Raw genomic sequence first — 20435 nt, 5'->3', positions numbered from 1 at the left:
CGGTCACCAGACTTGTCCACGTGTGACTTTTACTTATGGGGACTGTTAAAGGGAAGAGTATACGAAACAAATCCACACACAATTGAAGAACTCAAGACCAGGATCCAGGATGTCACCAATAGCATTACAACACAAGAACTGACAAGGGTATATATGAATCTCCTCAATCGTGCTCCCATGTGTGTTGAAGTGGGCGGAGGACACTTTCAGCACCTGCTGTGAAGGCTGCTGTGAAGGTGAGTAGTCATATTCAATACATTACATTTCATTTATGTGTTGTAGTTAATCATATTCAATACATTACATTTCATTTTATGTGTTCACTTTACGGGCCGGTTTTACGTGCCGCACCCTGTATATGTATGTATATATAGTTTTATATATCACCTAGGGGCAATTGCTTCCCCTAAAACGCCGAAGTGACGCTCCTGTTTTTTAATAAGCAAAAATCAAGAGCCAAAAACGAGTGAAACATCTTACTATGAATTAGAGTAGTAAGGGTTTTGGTTTTCAATTGACGAATGTGATAGAATATAAGAAGTGCTATGATATGTGCAAGTGGTAAGAGTTTAGGACATATTGTTTACAGCTCGGAAATACGATATGCGAAGGGTTTTGAAAGGTATCTGGCCTAATATAGAAGGGGGAATATAGATTAGGTAAATTGGAGTATGTGATAAAGTTTCATTCGTTTGCAATCTGACCACTAGGGTGCAAATATGCTTTTTATTGTTGGAGGTTTAGTGACTGATAGCACAGTAAAATATGGAATCTTGATGAATGCATGTGTCGCCACTGAATTGACTATTGTTTGGTTTCGGAATATTAGTGGTAGAGGCATGTTTCTTCAATAGTCACCACATTGCTGAAAAATCGGACTCACGTTCAAAGTGGGCCAAAATATAGCGATTGAAGCAACCACACGGCATTGTTTATGATTGGTATTAAACTCTTTTAGGACCCAGTTTGCGGACAACTTTCTCATTCATAGTTCTTATAAACCATGTGATAAACACATTCCACAGATATTCCTATTATATCTGCAATCTTCTTCAGGCCAATTCGTCTAACTGAGAATATTGCTTCGTGCAGAGAATCAACGTTCTCGATGATTACTCCAACTGTGGGTCATCTTGAAAACGCCTCATCTTCGGTCGATGTTCTTCATCTCCTGCAGTCAGCAACCCACTCCTTTATAAAGGACTTTGTTGACCCACGCTATCATGCAATACAAGTTAATCTTCGTAGCATTCATCCCATTAGAAAAAATAAACTTGATCACAGACACCTTCTCTTGTTGAGTGAATTTCATATTATGCTGCATTATCATTCCCTCAATCTTCAACAATAGAAAGAGTATTTGCACCCAGTATTCAAATTGCAATGGGAGTACACAAAAGAATCATTTTATCACATTCTTCAATTGTACTAATCTATCTTCCAAGTTAGCTGAAGCTTTTCTTGGAGTTAATTGTCGCACAATTTTGCACCGAGGTTAAAGGGAGAAAATGATTATAAGGATAATAATAGTGGAATTATGGAAAAATGAAATGGAAAACACCAAGAAAATACATGAACACTGTGTTTATTCACCATAAAGCTTACTTGACAGGAAGTAGAATCGAACCAGAGACACTACACACCAGAGGTGAGCTCTCTACCATTTGGCCACCGCGTCCTACGAAAATGTTTCAAACCCTCTTCGTAGAATATAAGTACTAGTGTGAAATAGTGATAAAAATTTCGGACACATAGTGTTCAGTTAAGAAATGCAATAGAGCATATGAAGTACTATGAAATAAGACTGATAAGCTCTTATTTTCAGCTGGAAAGTACATCATAATTTTATGACGCAGTAATATGATTACGATCTCGTACTTCTGTCGAGCATATGCTATTCCTGCGGGAAAACTTAGGGATCCTTAAACCATGATGTGTTTTATTAGTGGTGTATTGATAGGGTGACATTTCTCTCAAGATATAGTAAGATCCTACCCTATTAAGAAATAACAGCTTGTAAATTGATTATTCCTCAACGTGCCATCTCAATAAAAGTTCTGACTATTTAAAATATTACAATAAATCGTTCGAAGTACAACAGAAATTTTAATAGGAAAAGCTATAAACAGATCAGACATTGAACTGAAATAAATAAAAGATTGCAACCCTATTTATTTTCAATTTTTGTTTTTATTTACTCATTTTACATAATGTTATTTCTACATTTAAATTTCAGACTGAAAGTGGGCTATCTCTGCTTACCGAATTAAAGCAAGCAATTGAAGCTACCAAAAGTAAGAAGGTAAGTATTCCTTCGGTATATTTGAGTCAGTTTCTTTCATTATTCATTAGTAGTTTTTATTGATTCCATTTTACATTCTTATATGATATTACATACATCAAAATTGTTTTAAAAAATCAATATTTGCTGTACGCAAATAAAAGTAAATGAAATATCGGCATGGTAGTTATGTCTCGTCTTTGTTAAAACTCATTCATAAGCGTCTGTGAGAAAACTCATTTAGGTGGCGCCTAAATTTAAAGCAAGGAATTCGTAGTTGAATGTAAATTTTAACCTCAAAACAACCCAAATGATTTTGTCAAATTTCATAAGAATTGTTTGTGGGTATGCCAAAATTAGAACGATTTGCTAATAGTTCATTTGTTTTATAGAAACGCAATTTCTGCGATCTGTGAACTTGAAAACTAACGTATTATCTGTCAGGAAAGTAAATGTACACCTATTTTTCGAGTCTGGCATTCCTGCGCTCCATCCGTGGAGAGTATGAGAATTAAATCAATCAAATGTTTACTGAGGGGCAAAAAGAAAAGTTTAATCTGAATAAGACATTGCAGAGGAGCACAAGCTGTGAATACGAATAGTGCATAGTGTAAATAAAGGACGACACCGAAAGAGAAAGCCAGAAACAGCTGTTAAACTTAGAAAAAAGAGTAAAAATTGTCGAAGTGGAAACATAAAACAATTACAACAAATACGCCGACAACTAAACGTTCACCACACCATGATCTTGGTGTAGTGGTTAAGGTGCTGGCTTACAAATGAAAAGGACGCGAGTTCGAATCCACGTCAAGGACGTTTTTAAAAATTTTGTTAATAATACATACAGCTCATGAGAGATTGTAAAAGAGGTCGTATTTAGTCTTTCGTAGCAATTATTATTGGTAATGTTTAGTACTGATAATACTTTTTGTCTTTGCGTATTGCTTTTATTCTCTTCTTAATTTTGAAAGAGAAGAATATCCGAACAAATGCCACCAAAATTCCTCATATTTTGAATGTAAACGCAATTTGCAATTAGTAAAGAATAAAAATTGAACGTTCCGAAGTAGCTGCAAAAAGTAAAAAGAAAAACATGGAAGTGGAGTGTTCGAATCCATTCTCATGGTTATTAAAAATACAATTTCTACATGCTTTACACCTCAGCATGCTTACACCACAGGTGCGAGCAGGGAGCAAAACACCTTTTCTCTCTCCCTCTGTGTGTCTATTTATCTATCTATCTGTATATATAACGCTATTTGTGAATGCCACAACCACCCTAATTTTCAGCGGATTGAGACGGAACTTGGCACAAACATTAATTGTTGAAATATCTTGATGAATTCGTTAACAAGAATAAACAGATGAAAATGTTCAAAATGGCGGCCTTTCAAACTCTTAAAAACTTCTAAGGGAACCAAATTTCGCCCATAAATAGGTATTCAGAAAGTTTGAATAACTTTTCCTCTTTTACTGAGATATTTGTGTGCAGGGACTTATTGAAATATTGGACCCGATTAATCGCATAAAGAAGGTTCACGCCCTTTCGCTACGATCAGGCTTTTTTTTTTTTTTTGCAGGAGGGAGTTATTTTCGTATCGGAACAAGATGATTGTTAGTGATGATATGAAATTACACATTGAAAGTGAAGTAACTTGTGAAACGTGTTATTTAAAAGAATAATATAATAAATGTGCTTTCCCCTAACACAGAGAACTGTAAATCATGTATTTCAAGTTCGGGAGCGTGAATGGCGAGGAGTGCTATTTGATTTGCTTTTTAGTAACACATTGCATTGCAAATAAAGGTAGGCAACATTAGTGGTAAGTAAAATATTATTATCATTATTATTATTATTATTATTATTATTATTATTATTATTATTATTAATAATAATAATAATAATAATAATAATAATAATAATAATAATAATAATAGGTGTTGTTTGTGGCAAGGCAATATCTTCCTCAATTCTTCTTCAAACGTAATAATTGTAACGCCATATCTCCCTTACAAACAAAATATTAGCAATTTATATCGAGAGAACGGGAAATTGTAGAGTGATGGGAGCAACGTTGGACAGTATGCACTCATAGTAATCAGAAAAATAAGCGATTTCAATGCAAAATGAACGAAGAGTCATTGTCATGGGTAGTCATGGAGCCACGGCAGAGCCCTCTTTAGGCAAAATGTCGATAACTTATATCGAGAGAACAGGAGGTGATAGTGAGATGAGACCAACGTTGGACACTGTGGACCCATAAGGCTCATCGAAAAAAATTAGTGGGGGGGGGCGCCAGCCAGCCTTACTTATTTCCACATAATAATATAAAATTATATTGTCGAAATACACACACGAGTTAGCTACTAATATTTGATATTATTATTATTATTATTATTATTATTATTATTATTATTATTATTATTATTATTATTATTATTATTATTATTATCGACAGCGTCTTTTCATTACGTGTGCATGTTTGACATGAAGCCAAAGAGAAGATCCATCATTCGTAGAAAGAATAAGAATAGTCAGTTACTTTAACTGTGAACGACAGCGAAAAATACGAAAAGACTGATTAGCTGTAGCGAAAAGAAACAATACTTTCTCTCAAATGGATAAAAATCCAAGCCGAGATTGATTCGAACTTTAGCAACGAATCGCCCCCAAGAAGCAACACATAAAAGAAGATTTAGCACTGAATGGATTAAACTTTAAATCGTAAAAATCAATGCGGTGTCGTGGTAAGAAGGCAAAGCTATTAGATGCAGATACGGATGCCTACAAATAAATCATATACCTATTTAATGCCTCTTGACCTGCAAGACTATCAACTCCTGACTGGCAACAGACTGAATACAGTATTGAGGTTATCGATCCTATCTCATGTGCTACGAATGCTACTGTCAGAGTGGAAAATGAACAGGAAAACTCTAGTTTCGAAAATACTGAAAGTAGTTCTTCCACCACATCAGTTTCGAGTGTCACTGTCAGAGTGGAAAATGAACAATAAGATTCCACTTGCATGAGTCTTGAAATTAGTGCGCTTCCAATATCAGCTACAATTGTTGCTATCAAAGAAGAAAATGAAAAGAAAAGCTCCAGTTCTATTGATGCCGATTCCAAAGTCAGTGAAAACATTGAAAAGCGTGATGCAGCGGGGAACAGAGCAACGAACTCTTTCATACGTCCACAAGAGGATGGTATCCTCAAGTTTTTGAGTTCCATCCTATCAACCAAAATAAAGCATATCATTTAATCCTGAGTTTGCTTATAAACGAGCACATGGCACCAACAGGGCTTGGCTGTCATATTGTCCTGCTCAAAATGCGTTTTCTTGCAGCGTGTGCACAGTTTATTCTGCAGATTGAACAAACACGTTTCTTAAAGATTCTGTACGTGACGAACGTAACACTAAACACGCTTATCAGCGAGTAAGAGAATGCGAGTCTTCCAAAATACATCAGACCAGCGTGGATGCTTATATATATATATATATATATATATATATATATATATATATATATATATATATATATAAAGAGGACATAGTGATAAAAAAGACTACTTCTTCATGGACAGCTAAAACAAAAGCAGTATCAGGCTGAGAAGAACAGGCAGGTAATGCATCGAGTTCTCGAGGTGCTGAAACTCATTGGTAAATGAGGGCTCACTTACAGAGGAAAAGGAAATGAAGCAGCCTATAGATTGGAAGACACACCTACAGTTCATGGAAACTTTTCGGGTATTATTCTTTTGCTGAGCAAATTTGACCTTCCGCTTAAAAATAATTTAAGAAGGTCATCGAGAAGAGTATATACTGAGTCATTTACGAGGAAGTAAGTAAGATGGTGGTCACATAACTTTCAAAAAATATGGTGCATATGTTTTGGGTGCTATCAACACACTTACCAGAAAAGATATTTCGAAAGAAATCTTTCGGCTGGAATGTTTTCTGTTCTATTAGATGCTACTAAAAAGACCAGTGTTATGTTGTTTTACAGTATATTGTTAAAACTGTTGTTAAAGAAAGAATTGTTGCCATTGTAAAATGCATATCCATCACAGGTCTGTACCTATCTTTGCTGTTTACTGCTGGAAATTCTGCACAAGTTGAACCTTGATATTATTAAGTGTATTGGCAATTCAACCGGTGGCGCAAGTAACATGCAAGGACAATATTCGGATTTTTTAAAATACTTACAATCAGTTATACGTGTCGTGTAACGCGATACTCAATCTTGTCATATGTGTGATCTGACAAAAACTTTTATCAGTCCTGTGTCATTGTTTGTTTTGCTGAATGACTGCGATATTTATGCGTGACTATTATCTGCGAATAGACATTTGGAAGATCAAGTGTCGACAAAGGAGTTCTTAGAGTTATTGCAGAAACAAGATTATGGAAAACCCTCTGCTTTGCAGAAAGTTGAACGCAAAAAGTGCTTTGAACATAGAATTGACCATAACAATGAAGCAAATTGCTTCTAGAGAAAATATCAAACCAGAAGCTAGTGTGAATTGAAAAAATATATAAAAGAACTTCTCAAGTTCTAAACAACTCTGACAGCACAAGTGTCTCTGAGAATATTTCAACTGACGACCCCTCTGTCAAACTATCCCCAAACACAAGAGAGCTGGTGTATTGTAATCGTATCGAATGGTCAGGCTACTCTGTCCTAACTGAAAGAGCAGAGAGCTGATTTTGAATCTGTTAAGAATGCAGCGTTAAGATTTGCAGAATGAGCCAATAACAGATTTGAAGAATTAGAACATGGTTTCTTTGTTTCTACTAACCTGTCGGCAACTCGCAGTCGGAGGTGGAAAAGAATGTTTCCCTATGAATGTGAAGATGAAGCTGCTTCTGATCCAATGGCCAGGTACTGCATCCAAGTATTCGACACAATACTGAATATGGTAATTTCGAGTATTCTTTAAGTTCAAGAAGTAAGATATTTTACGGATTGTTTGGATCCTAGAAACTTCAACCAAGTAAAAAAATATCCAGACACGGCTTTCGATAGGTATAAAATCGTTCCCTATACTAAACTTTTTTTTTTTTAAAAAAAAAATCTGATTCTTCAAATGGCGTGCTGATTACAGAACCACACTCAAAAAGAAAAATCGAAGTTTCCTAAAATTGTGTGTATCACGAGGCAATGACTGCCATTTTATGTTATTTATGCTTTAAGGCTGAAATCACAGAAAACCAAACGAAGCAATGATAATATTTTTCAACTACAGGACTTACCGCCCATGTCAGCATCAGACTTTCTTCACAAATCTATCCCTGTTTTGGTACTGGTTAAGAATAACCCGTCAAACAAATAATAATTTTACTGTTAAAATGTGTGAGTGTGTATGAAGGAGAATTATCTGAGATACCGTAATAATTCCCATTGTCGAAACATGCCTGTATAATGTAGGAAACCAGTATTTTATATTTAGAAGTTTAATGTTACCAGTATCAAATCATTACAAGAGCTATAGTTCAGTTCAAATGAGTGAATACGATGTCAAGGGTTTGTTGCACTATTCTAATTTATACATGATTCTTATTCTTGTACTATAACCTCCGTCGATGACGCGCCTGCTCCGTACGGACTACTCTTCCGTGGACCCCCTTCAATGCTTCTGCCCCGACACTGTTAAATAGCATCTCGATTTTATTTATTTATTATTATTATTGCAGTCTTGTATGTAGTATATGTTAGGATACACATTTGTACCTTACGGGAAAGCACTAGTAAAATTAATCTGCACGCGTGAAAGCAACCTCTACCTTAATAAATAACTTCTCAAATACTACGTGTGGATTTCGTGATAAAATAATTAGATTACAGTAGGATAACATGTAATCATTTCCAGGATACTTCAGTTTGCGAGCATATTACAAATCTGTACGCAATTATTTGATATTTTCAGATTAATAACAGTACAAAATGTGTTATTAAATCAAGAAAAGTCAGTTATATATATATATATATATATATATATATATATATATATATATATATATATATATATCATCATCATCATCATCATAGGTATTCTGCCTTTATTGGCAGGTCACTTGCCGCAGCTGAGAAGCTTCCATGCTCCACGGTCCTCCGCTAACCTCTTTGTCTTCGCGTATGATCTTTCTGTTTTAATATCATCCATTAATTGTAGTCTTCTTCGCCCCCTCCCTCTCTTTCCCGCCACCATACCTTCTAGGACGTCCCTCATGATACAATCTCTTCTTAGGCAATGTCCCAACCAGTTTCTCTTCCTCTTCCTAATACTATCTAAAAGTGTTCTTTTCTCACCCACCATTTCTAACACTCTCTCATTCGTTTTCCGCTCGACCCAACTAATTCTTTCCATTCTTCTCCACACCCACATTTCGAAGGCTTCCAGTCGATTTTCGTCACCTTTACGTAATGTCCACGTTTCCGCCCCATACAGTACAACACTCCACACGAAGCATTTTATGAGTCTTTTTCTCAACTCTTAATTCAAGGTCCCACAAAACAGACTTTTCTTCCTACTAAAGGCTTCTTTCGCCATTCCTATCCTTGCTTTTATTTCACGTTCGCACTTCATGTCATTACTAAGAATACTACCCAGGTATCGAAAACTATTCACTTGTTCTATTTTCTCCCCTCCTATTTTTATATTTGACACAGACCCCTTCGTTCCAATCACCATGGCTTTTGTCTTTCTAACATTTATTTTCATCCCATATTCTTCAAAGCCCTTTCTCATTTTTTCTAACATTTTATTGATTTTCTTTTCAGATTCTGCAAGAAGCGCCATATCGTCTGCAAATCTTATGCATCTAATCATTCTACCTCCTACCGAAATACCATCATCATCATGTAGGCTCTTTTTCACTATATCTTCTAGATAGACATTAAATAGTGTTGGCGAGAGGCAGCATCCTTGTCGAACTCCCCTGCCAATTGCACTGTCTTCCGTCATTTCGTCCCCTATCCTCACACTTACTTGTTGGTTCATGTATAAGTTTCTTATGAGTCTTCTATCTTTCCATTCCAACCCTATCTTCCTTAGAACTCCCAACAATAATTCCCAATTCACGCGGTCAAAAGCCTTTTCTAGATCAATAAATACAACATACACCTCTTTCCCTTTTTCTATAAATCTTTCACCGATCGCCCTTAATAATCCAATTGCATCTCTTGTGCCCTTGCCTCTTCTGAACCCGAACTGTTCCTCTTCAACATCTTTATTTGTTCTTTCATATAACCTTCTGTTCAGTATTCGGAGCAGAATTTTAGCTGCATGAGATATGAGACTAATAGTTCTATAGTCCTCACATCTCTTTGGGTTCGATTTCTTAGCCATCGGTATCATGATCGTTTTCAGAAAGTCTTTTGGCCATTCTCCTGTTTCATATATTTCATTACATAGTCGGAACAATTCTCTCTTTCCCTTGTCTCCTATATTTTTAATGAATTCGATTGGTATGCTATCTATTCCGGTTGCCTTTCCATTCCTAATCTCGGATATAGCCTTTTCAAACTCATCCCGAAGAATACTAAATCCTTTATCATCCTCGTCTACTTCATTTTCTCCTTCAACATTTAGGCTACATGGTCTATCCCTACTCTCATATAAGTCTTCAACGTATTCTTTCCACCTTCCTATGACCTCATTTCTCTCGCTGACTACCTTCCCATTTTTATTTTCTACTGCTATCATAATAACCCCTTGTTTCCTCCGAAATTCCATAGATTTCACCTCCTTGTACATTTTCTCATATTTCCCAGCTCTTTCTAATTCTTCTATGTCCTCGCATTTTCTTTTGTAAAACTCTTCCCTCGCTCTGTCTGTTTCTCTTCGTAATTCATTATTTAACTTTCTGTACATATTATTTCTGTATATATTATTTAATGGACTCTTCTTTCTTAATCTAGACCCGGTATTCTTGTGTATTAAATTCTCAAATTAATACTTATACTTCTCATTGCCTAAAATTTAACAAAAGTTATAGACATGCAAGCATTATAACTATATAAGTCGTAAATATTATAAACGAAAAATACTAACAATTTCTTCCGGCGCAAATATTAGATTTGTTTATTATAATACACACTTGGAATATCAGATAATTATGGAAAAGAGTAACGCAAAGATATTTATTCAACTGCAGCTAAGTCCCAGGACGCCATCATACTTGTTTTGTATTTTCCTGCACTCAAACTCGAGCGCTGAGTGGCTATTGAATGCTCTTGAATTGGATTGTTTAGAACGGGACCGAAACGAAATTTCTTGAACGAAACTATTGAATTCAAGAGAAAAATGACGTCAGTGCTGACGTTTTTTTCATCAAATAGTCTTGAATGGTCTTGAACAAGAGTCTTGTTCAAGCTTTCTTGGATCGTCTACAAACAGTATAAGTCTTCTCTTGGACTTTTCAATTAAGTGGAGTTCTTGAAAGTCAGTCTTGATGACGAGTACAATGGAGGAGAAACGATTGATTGTGCTGATGGCACAAGTGATTCAGAATTACAAGAAAACACATTTCTTCAGAAGAAAGGCGAGTGCAAAACGTGTTGCAAAAATTGTTCAATGTGCTGCTTTTTACATTACACAGTTATTTGTACAGTAATGATTATCCAGGTTTGCTACTAGCATATAAATTTCTGTTGACTTTCCCGCAACTCAGGTAACATGTGAAAGAAGTTTTTCAAAACTGAAATAATTACATTAAAAATAGGTTAAGCAGTAAGGTTACCATGTCTCAGGAACATTTGGAAACATTTATGTTGATGTCTATTGAAAAAGATTTAAGGAATGTTTTGAATGAAAAAAATGGTAGACATTGCAGCATCAAAAAGTAGTACACTAAAACATCTGCTAATTTTGTAATATATTTTCATAGTATACATACTCCTTGAACTTCATATGATACTTTGAACAATTCAGAACAATATACTGATGAAAGAATATAAGAATTTAATTGTTAATTGTTAATACTGTTGACTTACAGCAGAAAGAAAACTATGTAACTTGATTTGTGACATTGAGATGTTAGTAGCCGTTGTGGGAAAAAGCCCCCGCGCCCTCCTGATGATGCCTATCCGCCCCTGGTTGTACCTTGAAGTCTAAAGTTCAATCCTCTGCAATTCCACTAGAATGCTATCACGCGTTTTGGTCCTATATCAAAATGCACGTACTTTTGATACGCACTTCATAAACAGCCATAAATTTTGCATAAGATTTCAGATTTCAAGTGTAACGGTTAATTAATATGGCATGATTTTGAGAACTAATGGCTCCTTAGTTACACATGATACTCATTAGGCTTACTTTCTGAACAAAAATTATGTAATCGAACTTTGTTTTTTTAAAACTGGATTTCGTGGATTCTATTACGTATATTTTAATAAAATCTTAATATTTAACTTTACCTTTCCTTACTATCTTAATTATGTTGACATCAATTTGAAATTTAATTGGGGAATAAGTATTTTAAAAATTAGTCTTTGTTTCCTTTTTCTAAAGTGTTCGACCGTTGATAGCTTATAATTTTTCTTAAAGATTATATTAAATTCAGTCATATTGGTATTTTTCAACAGATTCAATTGCCACAGAAAACAATCTGGTGTCACACAAAATAAAGATAACTTCAAAAACATGTCTGTAACATTAAGTAACAAAATACCTACTGTACAATCCCAAACAATTAATAATAATGCAACTCAATAAACAACTCAACGTTAAATATTAGGATAAACTGATATCTTCAAAACTGGCAAGAAACATTAAATCTGTAATAGGATAGATCATTGTAGATGAACATTTATCATCACCATTGTGTGTGGAATGTCAAAATCATTTATTTCATAACCTCTTTTATATAAGAAACGCCGAAAATTCTCATTATCCATTTTTTTTTTATTTCACTATCTTCATTTTCGTATCATTATTTATCTCATTAATCGTTAACATCGATACAATACAGTCTTTTTACTATATGAAATTATATTTTCCTATAGCAAAGGTCGGCAAGTAATTTTAGGTGGAGTCAAAATACTTTTGAAAATTTTTATCAAGATCCAAAAAAAACTCATATTCCTTACTATTTTTTTAAAAAAAAAAATTACTCACAAAATAATGTGAAACACAATAGATTCAAAAATCAATGGGAGAAATTACATTGCGGTCTTGTGCTAGTTTTTTTTAGTTAAATTTACGCGGAGAGCACTGTATGCGAAGTGTTTTCAAGGTGGGCGGCCGTAAATCTTGAGTAATATTGGTTCTTCAAAAAAATCATTTTTGAAAATGAAGTTTCACAGATATATGTGGAGCCAAACGTAATGGTCAGGAAAATGGCTAATTTTTTGCAATTTCAATTCTTTTCTCGGACATGATTATTACAAAATTCTTCGGTGCATGCAGCAGGGGCGTCATTTAGGGTTGGGCAGGAAGGGGCAATTGTCCCCTTGAGTTTGAGATTTATATAGACTTTATCAAAAGAATAATGGTAAATCAGTAAAAAACGATAAATTTTCCTTAAATCAAGGGGTCTTGCCCCCCAAGCAAAATCTGAAATGACGCTCCTGGCATGCAGTTTGGAGGGAAATGTCTTTCTGCAAGCCTATTATCTGTATTTGGAGTAAAGGACAGTGCTAGCTTTGAAAGTCGAAACAACTTTGCAGCCACATCTGTCCATTCTGCCGCTGGAGAAAATTCAAAAAACGATTTTAACAATTGTCACAATTTTTCTATCTAGTCTTGAAATCTTGCTACAAATGCCTTCCTAAGATCAGACATAAAATTTGAAAATACTGCAATGTCTATTTCAGAATTATTTTTATATTCAAGAGTTGTTGGAAAGTGAATAAATTCTTGAATTGCAATGTCTTTTTCAAAGATATGCAGCTTGCGACGGGAAGAGATACACTTTATATCAGGTAACATATTAATTTCCCATTTCCTTGTAGCTCGGCGTTGAGTGCATTTAAATGTTTCAGAATGTCTTTCAGGAAAGTTACAGCTAGCATACTACAGTACGTTCGTTTGCTAGGAGCACCAGATGCTTCCTTGCTTCTTGTGTATCCAAATTGTCTAAGAAGGAGGTAACTTCTTTTATTTGCCAAAAATATTCAATCACTTGACCTTAGCCAACAAAAATTGTATTGGAGTAAGAAAGAGTGCGCCGAATCACACTCAGATAGACACTCTTTGAACTGTCTGTACTGAAGAGCAAAACGAGACCTCATAAAATTAATCAACTTGATCAAGCTGTTTATTACTTCGTTCAGAATGGCACTAAGTTTTCCATAAAGGGCTGCCTGGTGAACCTGCACTGATAAGATAGTAGCCCAGCATTCCTATCCTAGATTCCTCTTACTAGTCCTTTTTCTTTGCCAATCATCGCTGGGACCCTGTTAGTTGAAAGAGATACCACTATCATAAGAAGTCATCAAAAGTCCTAAATAAATCTTCTCCGCGAGTCTTTTCTTTAAATGGCAATATTGCTAGCAATTCTTCTCTAAATACTTTACTTTCAATATCCAAACATCGGAAAGTAGATATTTGTTCTTCATCAACAATGTCACATGGTTCAAGTGCTATGGCATAGCTAGGCACCTTCTCAGAAGTTCGAACAAACTACTCTTATTTCAGCAAGCAAAATTTCGGATCTTCTTGTATTGTTTCTTGCCGAAAATGGAATGCCTTGAATTATGGCAACAACATCGTTTTTCTCTTCAAGAAGTGCTGTGGCCACTTCCAACATACATTTTTTTTACTACTACTATTACTACTACTACTACTTCAGAGTATGAAAATGGCTTCTGGATTTATTAAGCGTCCACTACACAAGTAACGCTGCTTCTGCAGATTTTTGTTGCTTGCTTACAGAGCGATTTAGTAAGGTCGTGCTTTATATATGCAGGGTGTTAACGAACTATACCGACAAACTGCAATAGGCGATTCCTTACATCAGAATAAGAGAAAAAGTTCATATTAACTTGCGGGCAAAAATGCATAGTTTCAGAGCTAGGGCTGTACAAAATCGCGAAAAAGTCAAATTTCAAGAGAACCTAGTTCTAATTCCAGACACTGTGGATGGTGGTCCTTAGCAGCGTAAAGGAAGTCACGCAAGCCCAATCCAAAAATGCATATTTCATTAATGTTCAATGGGTGCACAGAGTATTCCCTGCAGGGTGAAATTCCCAGACATGCCATCAACCGAATTTTGAGATATCCTCTGACTATGATTGGTCCAAAGTAGGCAAATAATAAGCCTTGACAGCAATGAACACGGAATCCTTTGGCGGGATGTCAGAAGTGTTAAAGGTCGTCAGCAGCACGCTCCCTCGTACTCGGTAAAACGCATGCTGCGATATTTTCTTTCATGCTTGTTAGTGAAGAAAACGTGAAATATACCTACAAAATACATCGCAGCCCACGTAACACGAAAATACATGGAGCTGCCGGTTCCTAACACTTCGGACTTCCCTCCGAAGAATTGGGTGTCCATTGTTGTTAAGGCTTACCGCCTGCCTACTTTGGACCCTCCTTGAAATCAGGCTATATCTGAAAACTCTATTGAGAGCATATCTGACAATTACATCGTGTGGGGAATAGCCTATATACCTATTAAATACATACTTTTGGATTGTGTATGCGTGACTGCCTTTACGCTGATAAGGACCACGATCCACAGCTCCTACAATTCGAAGTAGGTCCTCTGGAAATTTGGCTTTTTTTTTTTTTTTCGATTTTGGACAATCCTAGCTCTGAATCTATGCACTTTTTCCCACAGATCGATATAAACTTTTTCTCTTATTTTGATGTGAGGAATCACCTCCTACAGTTTGTCGGTATAGTTCATTAACACCCTGTATACAGTCTGCAACAAAATAACTGCACCACTCAAGAAATTTACAGAAACATTGAAATATGTTTTAATATCAAAGTAATTATGTACCCTACAATGTCGAATCGAGTCTCAAATTGTTGCTTGGTGCTACTTGATGCTTTTTGTACTATTTTCACCGCTACCTTTAATTTTGCTTTTCCCCAACAGGTGGCTCTGATATCTTTGTGAAAATGGCTGATGCCTATTAATTAGATATAGTCTGTTTACAGGTGGAAATTGTGTGGAAAATCGTTGTTTCAGACTTATTCAGTTATTAAATAGTTTTCCAAGAGTTTTCTGAGTTATATTGTGCATTATTGTAGCAAGTTTGTGCAGTAACTGTGACTTGTATATTTCATGGGTAAAATAATAAGCGATAGGTCACCACGCAAACAAGGGATGATACTTGCTCTAAAGTCAGCTGGTTTTTCGCAAAAGCAGATAGTTGCAAACGTTCGTGTGGATCACACCACGTAGGAAGAGTTGTTAGGAAGTAGAGTAACCTTGCCATTTCATCTTTGAGGAGAAATTGTGGGAGAAAACCAAAAATAAATCAGCGTGTTAAGGGAAAATAAAGGCTGTAGCATTAAACGATCGCTCTTCTATCACAAGAAAAGTTGCTCGAACTGTTTCTGATGCTGATGATGTCAGTGTCCCTCATAAACATTGCCAGGGCACTGAAGAAATAATGAATTTCCAAGAATAGGCCACGGAGAAGGCCTTATCTTCGGAAAGAGTACAGTAAAGCAAGGAAACACTTTTGTGATATGTACAGTACCTGAAATGTTGACCAATGAAAACACGTAATATTTTCTGACGGAAAGAAACTTATGCTTCCTGGGAATGATAGCGGTGTCAATCTCTGGATGAGGAAGGGTGAGGAACTAAAGAGTGATTGCGTTTTGGCAACACAAAAATTGAGTGCAAATGTTATGGTGTTGGGTTGTTTCACCTCGAGAGGTGTGCGCAGACTTGAAATTTGAACTGTAACCGCTTCTGACGAACAATACACCACAATACTATAGAAGTTTATTGCCAACTACTAATGGAAAATTTAGACGACTACATCTTCCAAGACGATAAAGCTCCCTGTCACAGAGCACGAGTAGTTAATTCCTGGAGTAATGAGATGGGCATTAACCGGTTGTGGTGGCCACCGAGCTCCCCTGATATGAACCCTATTGAGCATTTGTGGCATCTCATGTCCCGTCGGCTTCAGGGAAACACCTTTAAGACCAGGATAGTTCTCATTTAAGCCATTGTTGCCGTACGGTACTAGGAAATACCGGTTGATGTGTGCCAAGCATTGGTATACAGCATGTCACAGGTTGGCAGCACTGAAGGTGGCTAAGGGATGGGATATGATGTTCTGAGAGACATTATAGGAAAATGAACTTTTTTGTTTATCTTAATATTCAGTAGGTCTTTCATTTGTACAGATGAGTTTTGCTCATAATAATCATTATTGTAATGTCATATTTTGCAATATGGCAATAGTATTACTTTATTCAAAAGCAACATACCGAGACTATTTGTACCATATACAGTAGACATAAATTATGGCATTATGTGAACAATTAGTTTGTAAGCTATTAACATGCATATCAACCAAGATCTCGGGTAGATGTAATGTTTAATATGAACAGTATTATTTATTGTGAATCATTAAAAACGCAATATTTCTTGCGCTAAGTGGTGCAGTTATTTTGTTACAGACTATGGGCCTTATGCAGAGTCGTTCTGACGCTTGATTAGTGCCATACTAAAGAGTTCGACTAACATATGTTTCCTGCAGTAGCAGACCTTTAGTATTATGCTAACGTCAAAAAGACTCTGCATAAGGCTGTATATATTTATATAAGAAGCTAGATATACCTAGGTTTTTCCTTGACTACCCAGAGGAAAACAGCATTCCCATAAATGAGGAATTAATTCCGCTAGAGGGCCGCCGTAGGCCCATCGACGTGCGAATGGCGGACGTCGTCGCCGCGCCACCTGCTCGATTACATTAATTTCAGCCGATACCCAGCCGCTGAAATCCCCCTCACGTATTTCCCCATGTGCAAGACGTAATCGGATCTACCGCAAACCACGGCGGATTGCTCCCAAACATTTCTCTTCATGCCACCTTTAATCATCTACTCTCAATTTTGGCAACAACATATTGGCACTTAAACGCTGAAACCTTTATACCAATACATGGTTAAAATACAAAGATGTAACACCATTTTTTGGGGTCAAGAATTCCATTCCCATCCGGGGATGGGTGGGCTGTAAAGACAATACCTTCCAAGCATATCTGAAGTATCTCATAATTGTCAGTGAGAATTGTAATTTCGGAGGTGATTATTTGCAATGAACAAAGCTTTAGGCAGTATATTTGACATTTTTGCGAAGTAACAAATAACGTACTTGTTCTGCTGTAACCGATCACGAAAATAGTTTTGTAAGCCAACGAACTGTCTGACAATAGTTATATGAGTACAATGCTGCCACCTGTTGCTTTTATATCCTAGGTCAGCAGACGTTAGCAAGTTCTCTTCTGTTCATATGAAAACCAGAACAAATGACGTCCACCATGCGAAGAATGAAGAATTGTGGGTAATGCGAAGTCGTTCCGTTCCCGCCACACGATCATAAGCACGAAAAACTGCCACGATCAGTTTATGGTCCGAAGGCTACATCCGTCGCAGTACCGCGTTTGCGGTTACTCCGAGAAAACCGTTATCGGTCCGCCAGTGGTTGCAGTTACTCAACCGACTCGATGTAACGCCTCGTTCTCGCTCGAAATCCGCTTATATACCGCCATAGTAGCGATCGGCCCGACGATGTGCGGCGGACAATTGTTCATGGGGTTGTTTCGCAGTGTCGTTTGAAATTGTCTCTTTTAACAAAGGGGTCAGTTTTATTGCATATGAGGCAAACTGGAACAGCTCCATGCCTATCCAGCAGCGTAAAACAATATTGTTCAGTCCACTCAGTCAAGAACTTCTTATTTTCACTATCAACTTTACGCTTTCCATATCGATGAAAAAAAAACTAATCGTCGACAACAAAAATTAGTAACCATTTTATACGAGATCGCAAAAAGTACTGACGAAAAAAATATGTCTTTTATTTAAATTCGTTGTTTATAAAAATACCAGTGTCCAGCACAAAATGTGAACCTATGCACGGCAAAGGAATTGCTTCCATGTCAAAGCGTATGCCGACATACCGCACAGGAGCCACTTTCATATCACAGGTCGCCGCCTCCCGGTACATCCGCCCGAAAGATAAAATTGTTGTTTCACATCAAAGTTTCATAAAGTGGCGTTAAGCTTTCGTTCAGGTTACGAACACAAAAATTGTTAAAATGAAAATGTCTGCTCCGATTAAAAGAGGCTTCAGAGGTTGCAAGAGTCAGAGATCAATTTACAAAATTTCCTATTTCATTAAATAAAATTCTTGTGTTACCTTCGAGTGTACAGAGCTTTGATGTGGATCAAGAAACATGCTATGCCAGTTGGCCAGCTTGCTCCCTTCCGCCTCCGCTCTCCAGTGCACTCTCCTGCACTACACAGCGTAGCAACTACGTATTTAACCTACCTACTTACCATTAAGAACTCTAACCAGTCACGCAATTACTTACAAAATACTATAAAAATGATGCGGGAGGCGCTCAAACTTTCTTTTTTTTAAATTTATATGCAATATCTACTGTAACTAAATTCAACATTGCACTATATTGAATTATATCTTTTTCTCTCTTAGTTTGGACCAGATGATGAAGAAATAAATGAAAACCGAATCAGAGAAACAAATGTTTTGGCCAAGATCGAGAGAAGATTTATAAAATTTCTTGAGGACAACTACGAACATCTACCAATGTATGCTCAACCTCTCAACATCAAAGAAATACTTGAAGATTACGAGAAAAGTCCTTTGCATGTGAATCTGTAAATGGACACACGAAGTTCGATTGATGTAAAAATAATATTCCACGTCGATTGATATCTGAATTCTGAAATATTTGTTATAAATCAACTAGTTAAGAAATTAGTGCAGCATAAATAACTCAGAAGAAATATGTTTCCTATAATACTTTTGCAACCTATTTATATAAAATAACATCAAAATAGCATAAAGTACTTTCATTTATTTTAGCTTACCAATAGTATGCAAATTTGCAGTAGAAAATTATTTGTAATTGTAATTAATCAATGGCATAAAGATAACTGGGCCCTCCTGTAAAAATAAATTTTGGGCCCACTAAAATATAATTTACACGCATACAAAACCAACTTTCTCCCTTGAACATCAAGGCACGCGCGCGGAGTTTCACTCCGCAATATTTATTTATCTTATTTTATTTTGAGGTGATTTTAAATTGTTTAATATTTTCTTTGTAATGTTTCTGACAATTCACCACGTATATTTTACAGCACAAACTCCTTTAACAGTTCTAAGAAAACTAAAATTTCTCTATCCGCGGAGTGTGCTACGGCAGGTTAACAAAAGAGCAGTTCAATCCATATGAGCATCTTGATGACAATGGCAAGTGGCTAACCCTTTATTATAATGGGAACATTTTAACTCAGTAACAGTCCGGATGTGGCCCTAAAGCCTTTTTGAGTTTTATTGTTGATAAGAAGTTGGTTTAGTTTGTAATTCTACTATATAATAAAAAGTTACTTGTAAGTTACAATTAGTTATGGCATGTCGTAGCAGGAAAATGCAAGTTGATGCTCCGTCTATCATTACTACGTTATATTATCTGTGGGAGTTATTCAATTATTTAGTATATGAATTAGGAAGGTTTTTATATTAACATAGACGACAGATACTCAATTTTCAATGACCACAAATTTTTATCTTCTGTTCTTCCAAACGTATGATTCACATGGTTCATACCGTATCTCGAACAATTACATTCATAATTTATTAAAGTCTTACGATACTTCCAACTAGTGATGTTTCACGTATGTAACATACAAATATCCCAGCGATGTAACCAAAGCAAACGTTTGGAGATTCCAGAGACACCGCATGAGATATCCCAGGAATGCCACCAAAGCGGATATTTGCAGATCTCAGAGACGTGGCATGGGCTATCTTACAGGGATGTCGCATGGGATATCCCAGGGATGTAACCGAAGTGGTCATTTGGAGATCTCAAAGATGTTGTATTTTGGGATGTCCGGGATATCGTAATATCCTGCATGTTACATCCATTGGATATTGCTTTCTCCTTTTTGCATACCTTTCAAATCACTATTAGTTAAAGCATAGCA

The 20435-nt window shown here is 36.1% G+C and overlaps 1 protein-coding gene across 1 annotated transcript in view; it reads left to right on the top strand.

Moving 5' to 3' along the window:
* The window catches only part of LOC145695153 (cilia- and flagella-associated protein 61-like), a 244774-nt gene extending 225596 nt beyond the window's left edge, over positions 1 to 19178 (top strand). Inside the window, exons 24-25 of the mRNA XM_081772095.1 lie at positions 2237 to 2302; positions 18916 to 19178. Coding sequence (XP_081628221.1) covers positions 2237 to 2302; positions 18916 to 19104 — 255 coding nt within the window. The 3' untranslated portion in view covers positions 19105 to 19178. The remainder of the gene's footprint in view (positions 1 to 2236; positions 2303 to 18915) is intronic.
* Positions 19179 to 20435: the final 1257 nt, after the last annotated feature.

This window comes from Thermobia domestica, chromosome 9 (assembly GCF_964235325.1).
Source record: "Thermobia domestica chromosome 9, izTheDome1.hap1.1, whole genome shotgun sequence".
Classification (NCBI taxonomy): Eukaryota; Metazoa; Arthropoda; class Insecta; order Zygentoma; family Lepismatidae; genus Thermobia; species Thermobia domestica.
The sequence above is the reverse complement of the archived record's forward strand: the minus strand, read 5'-3'. Positions and strand labels throughout refer to the sequence as shown.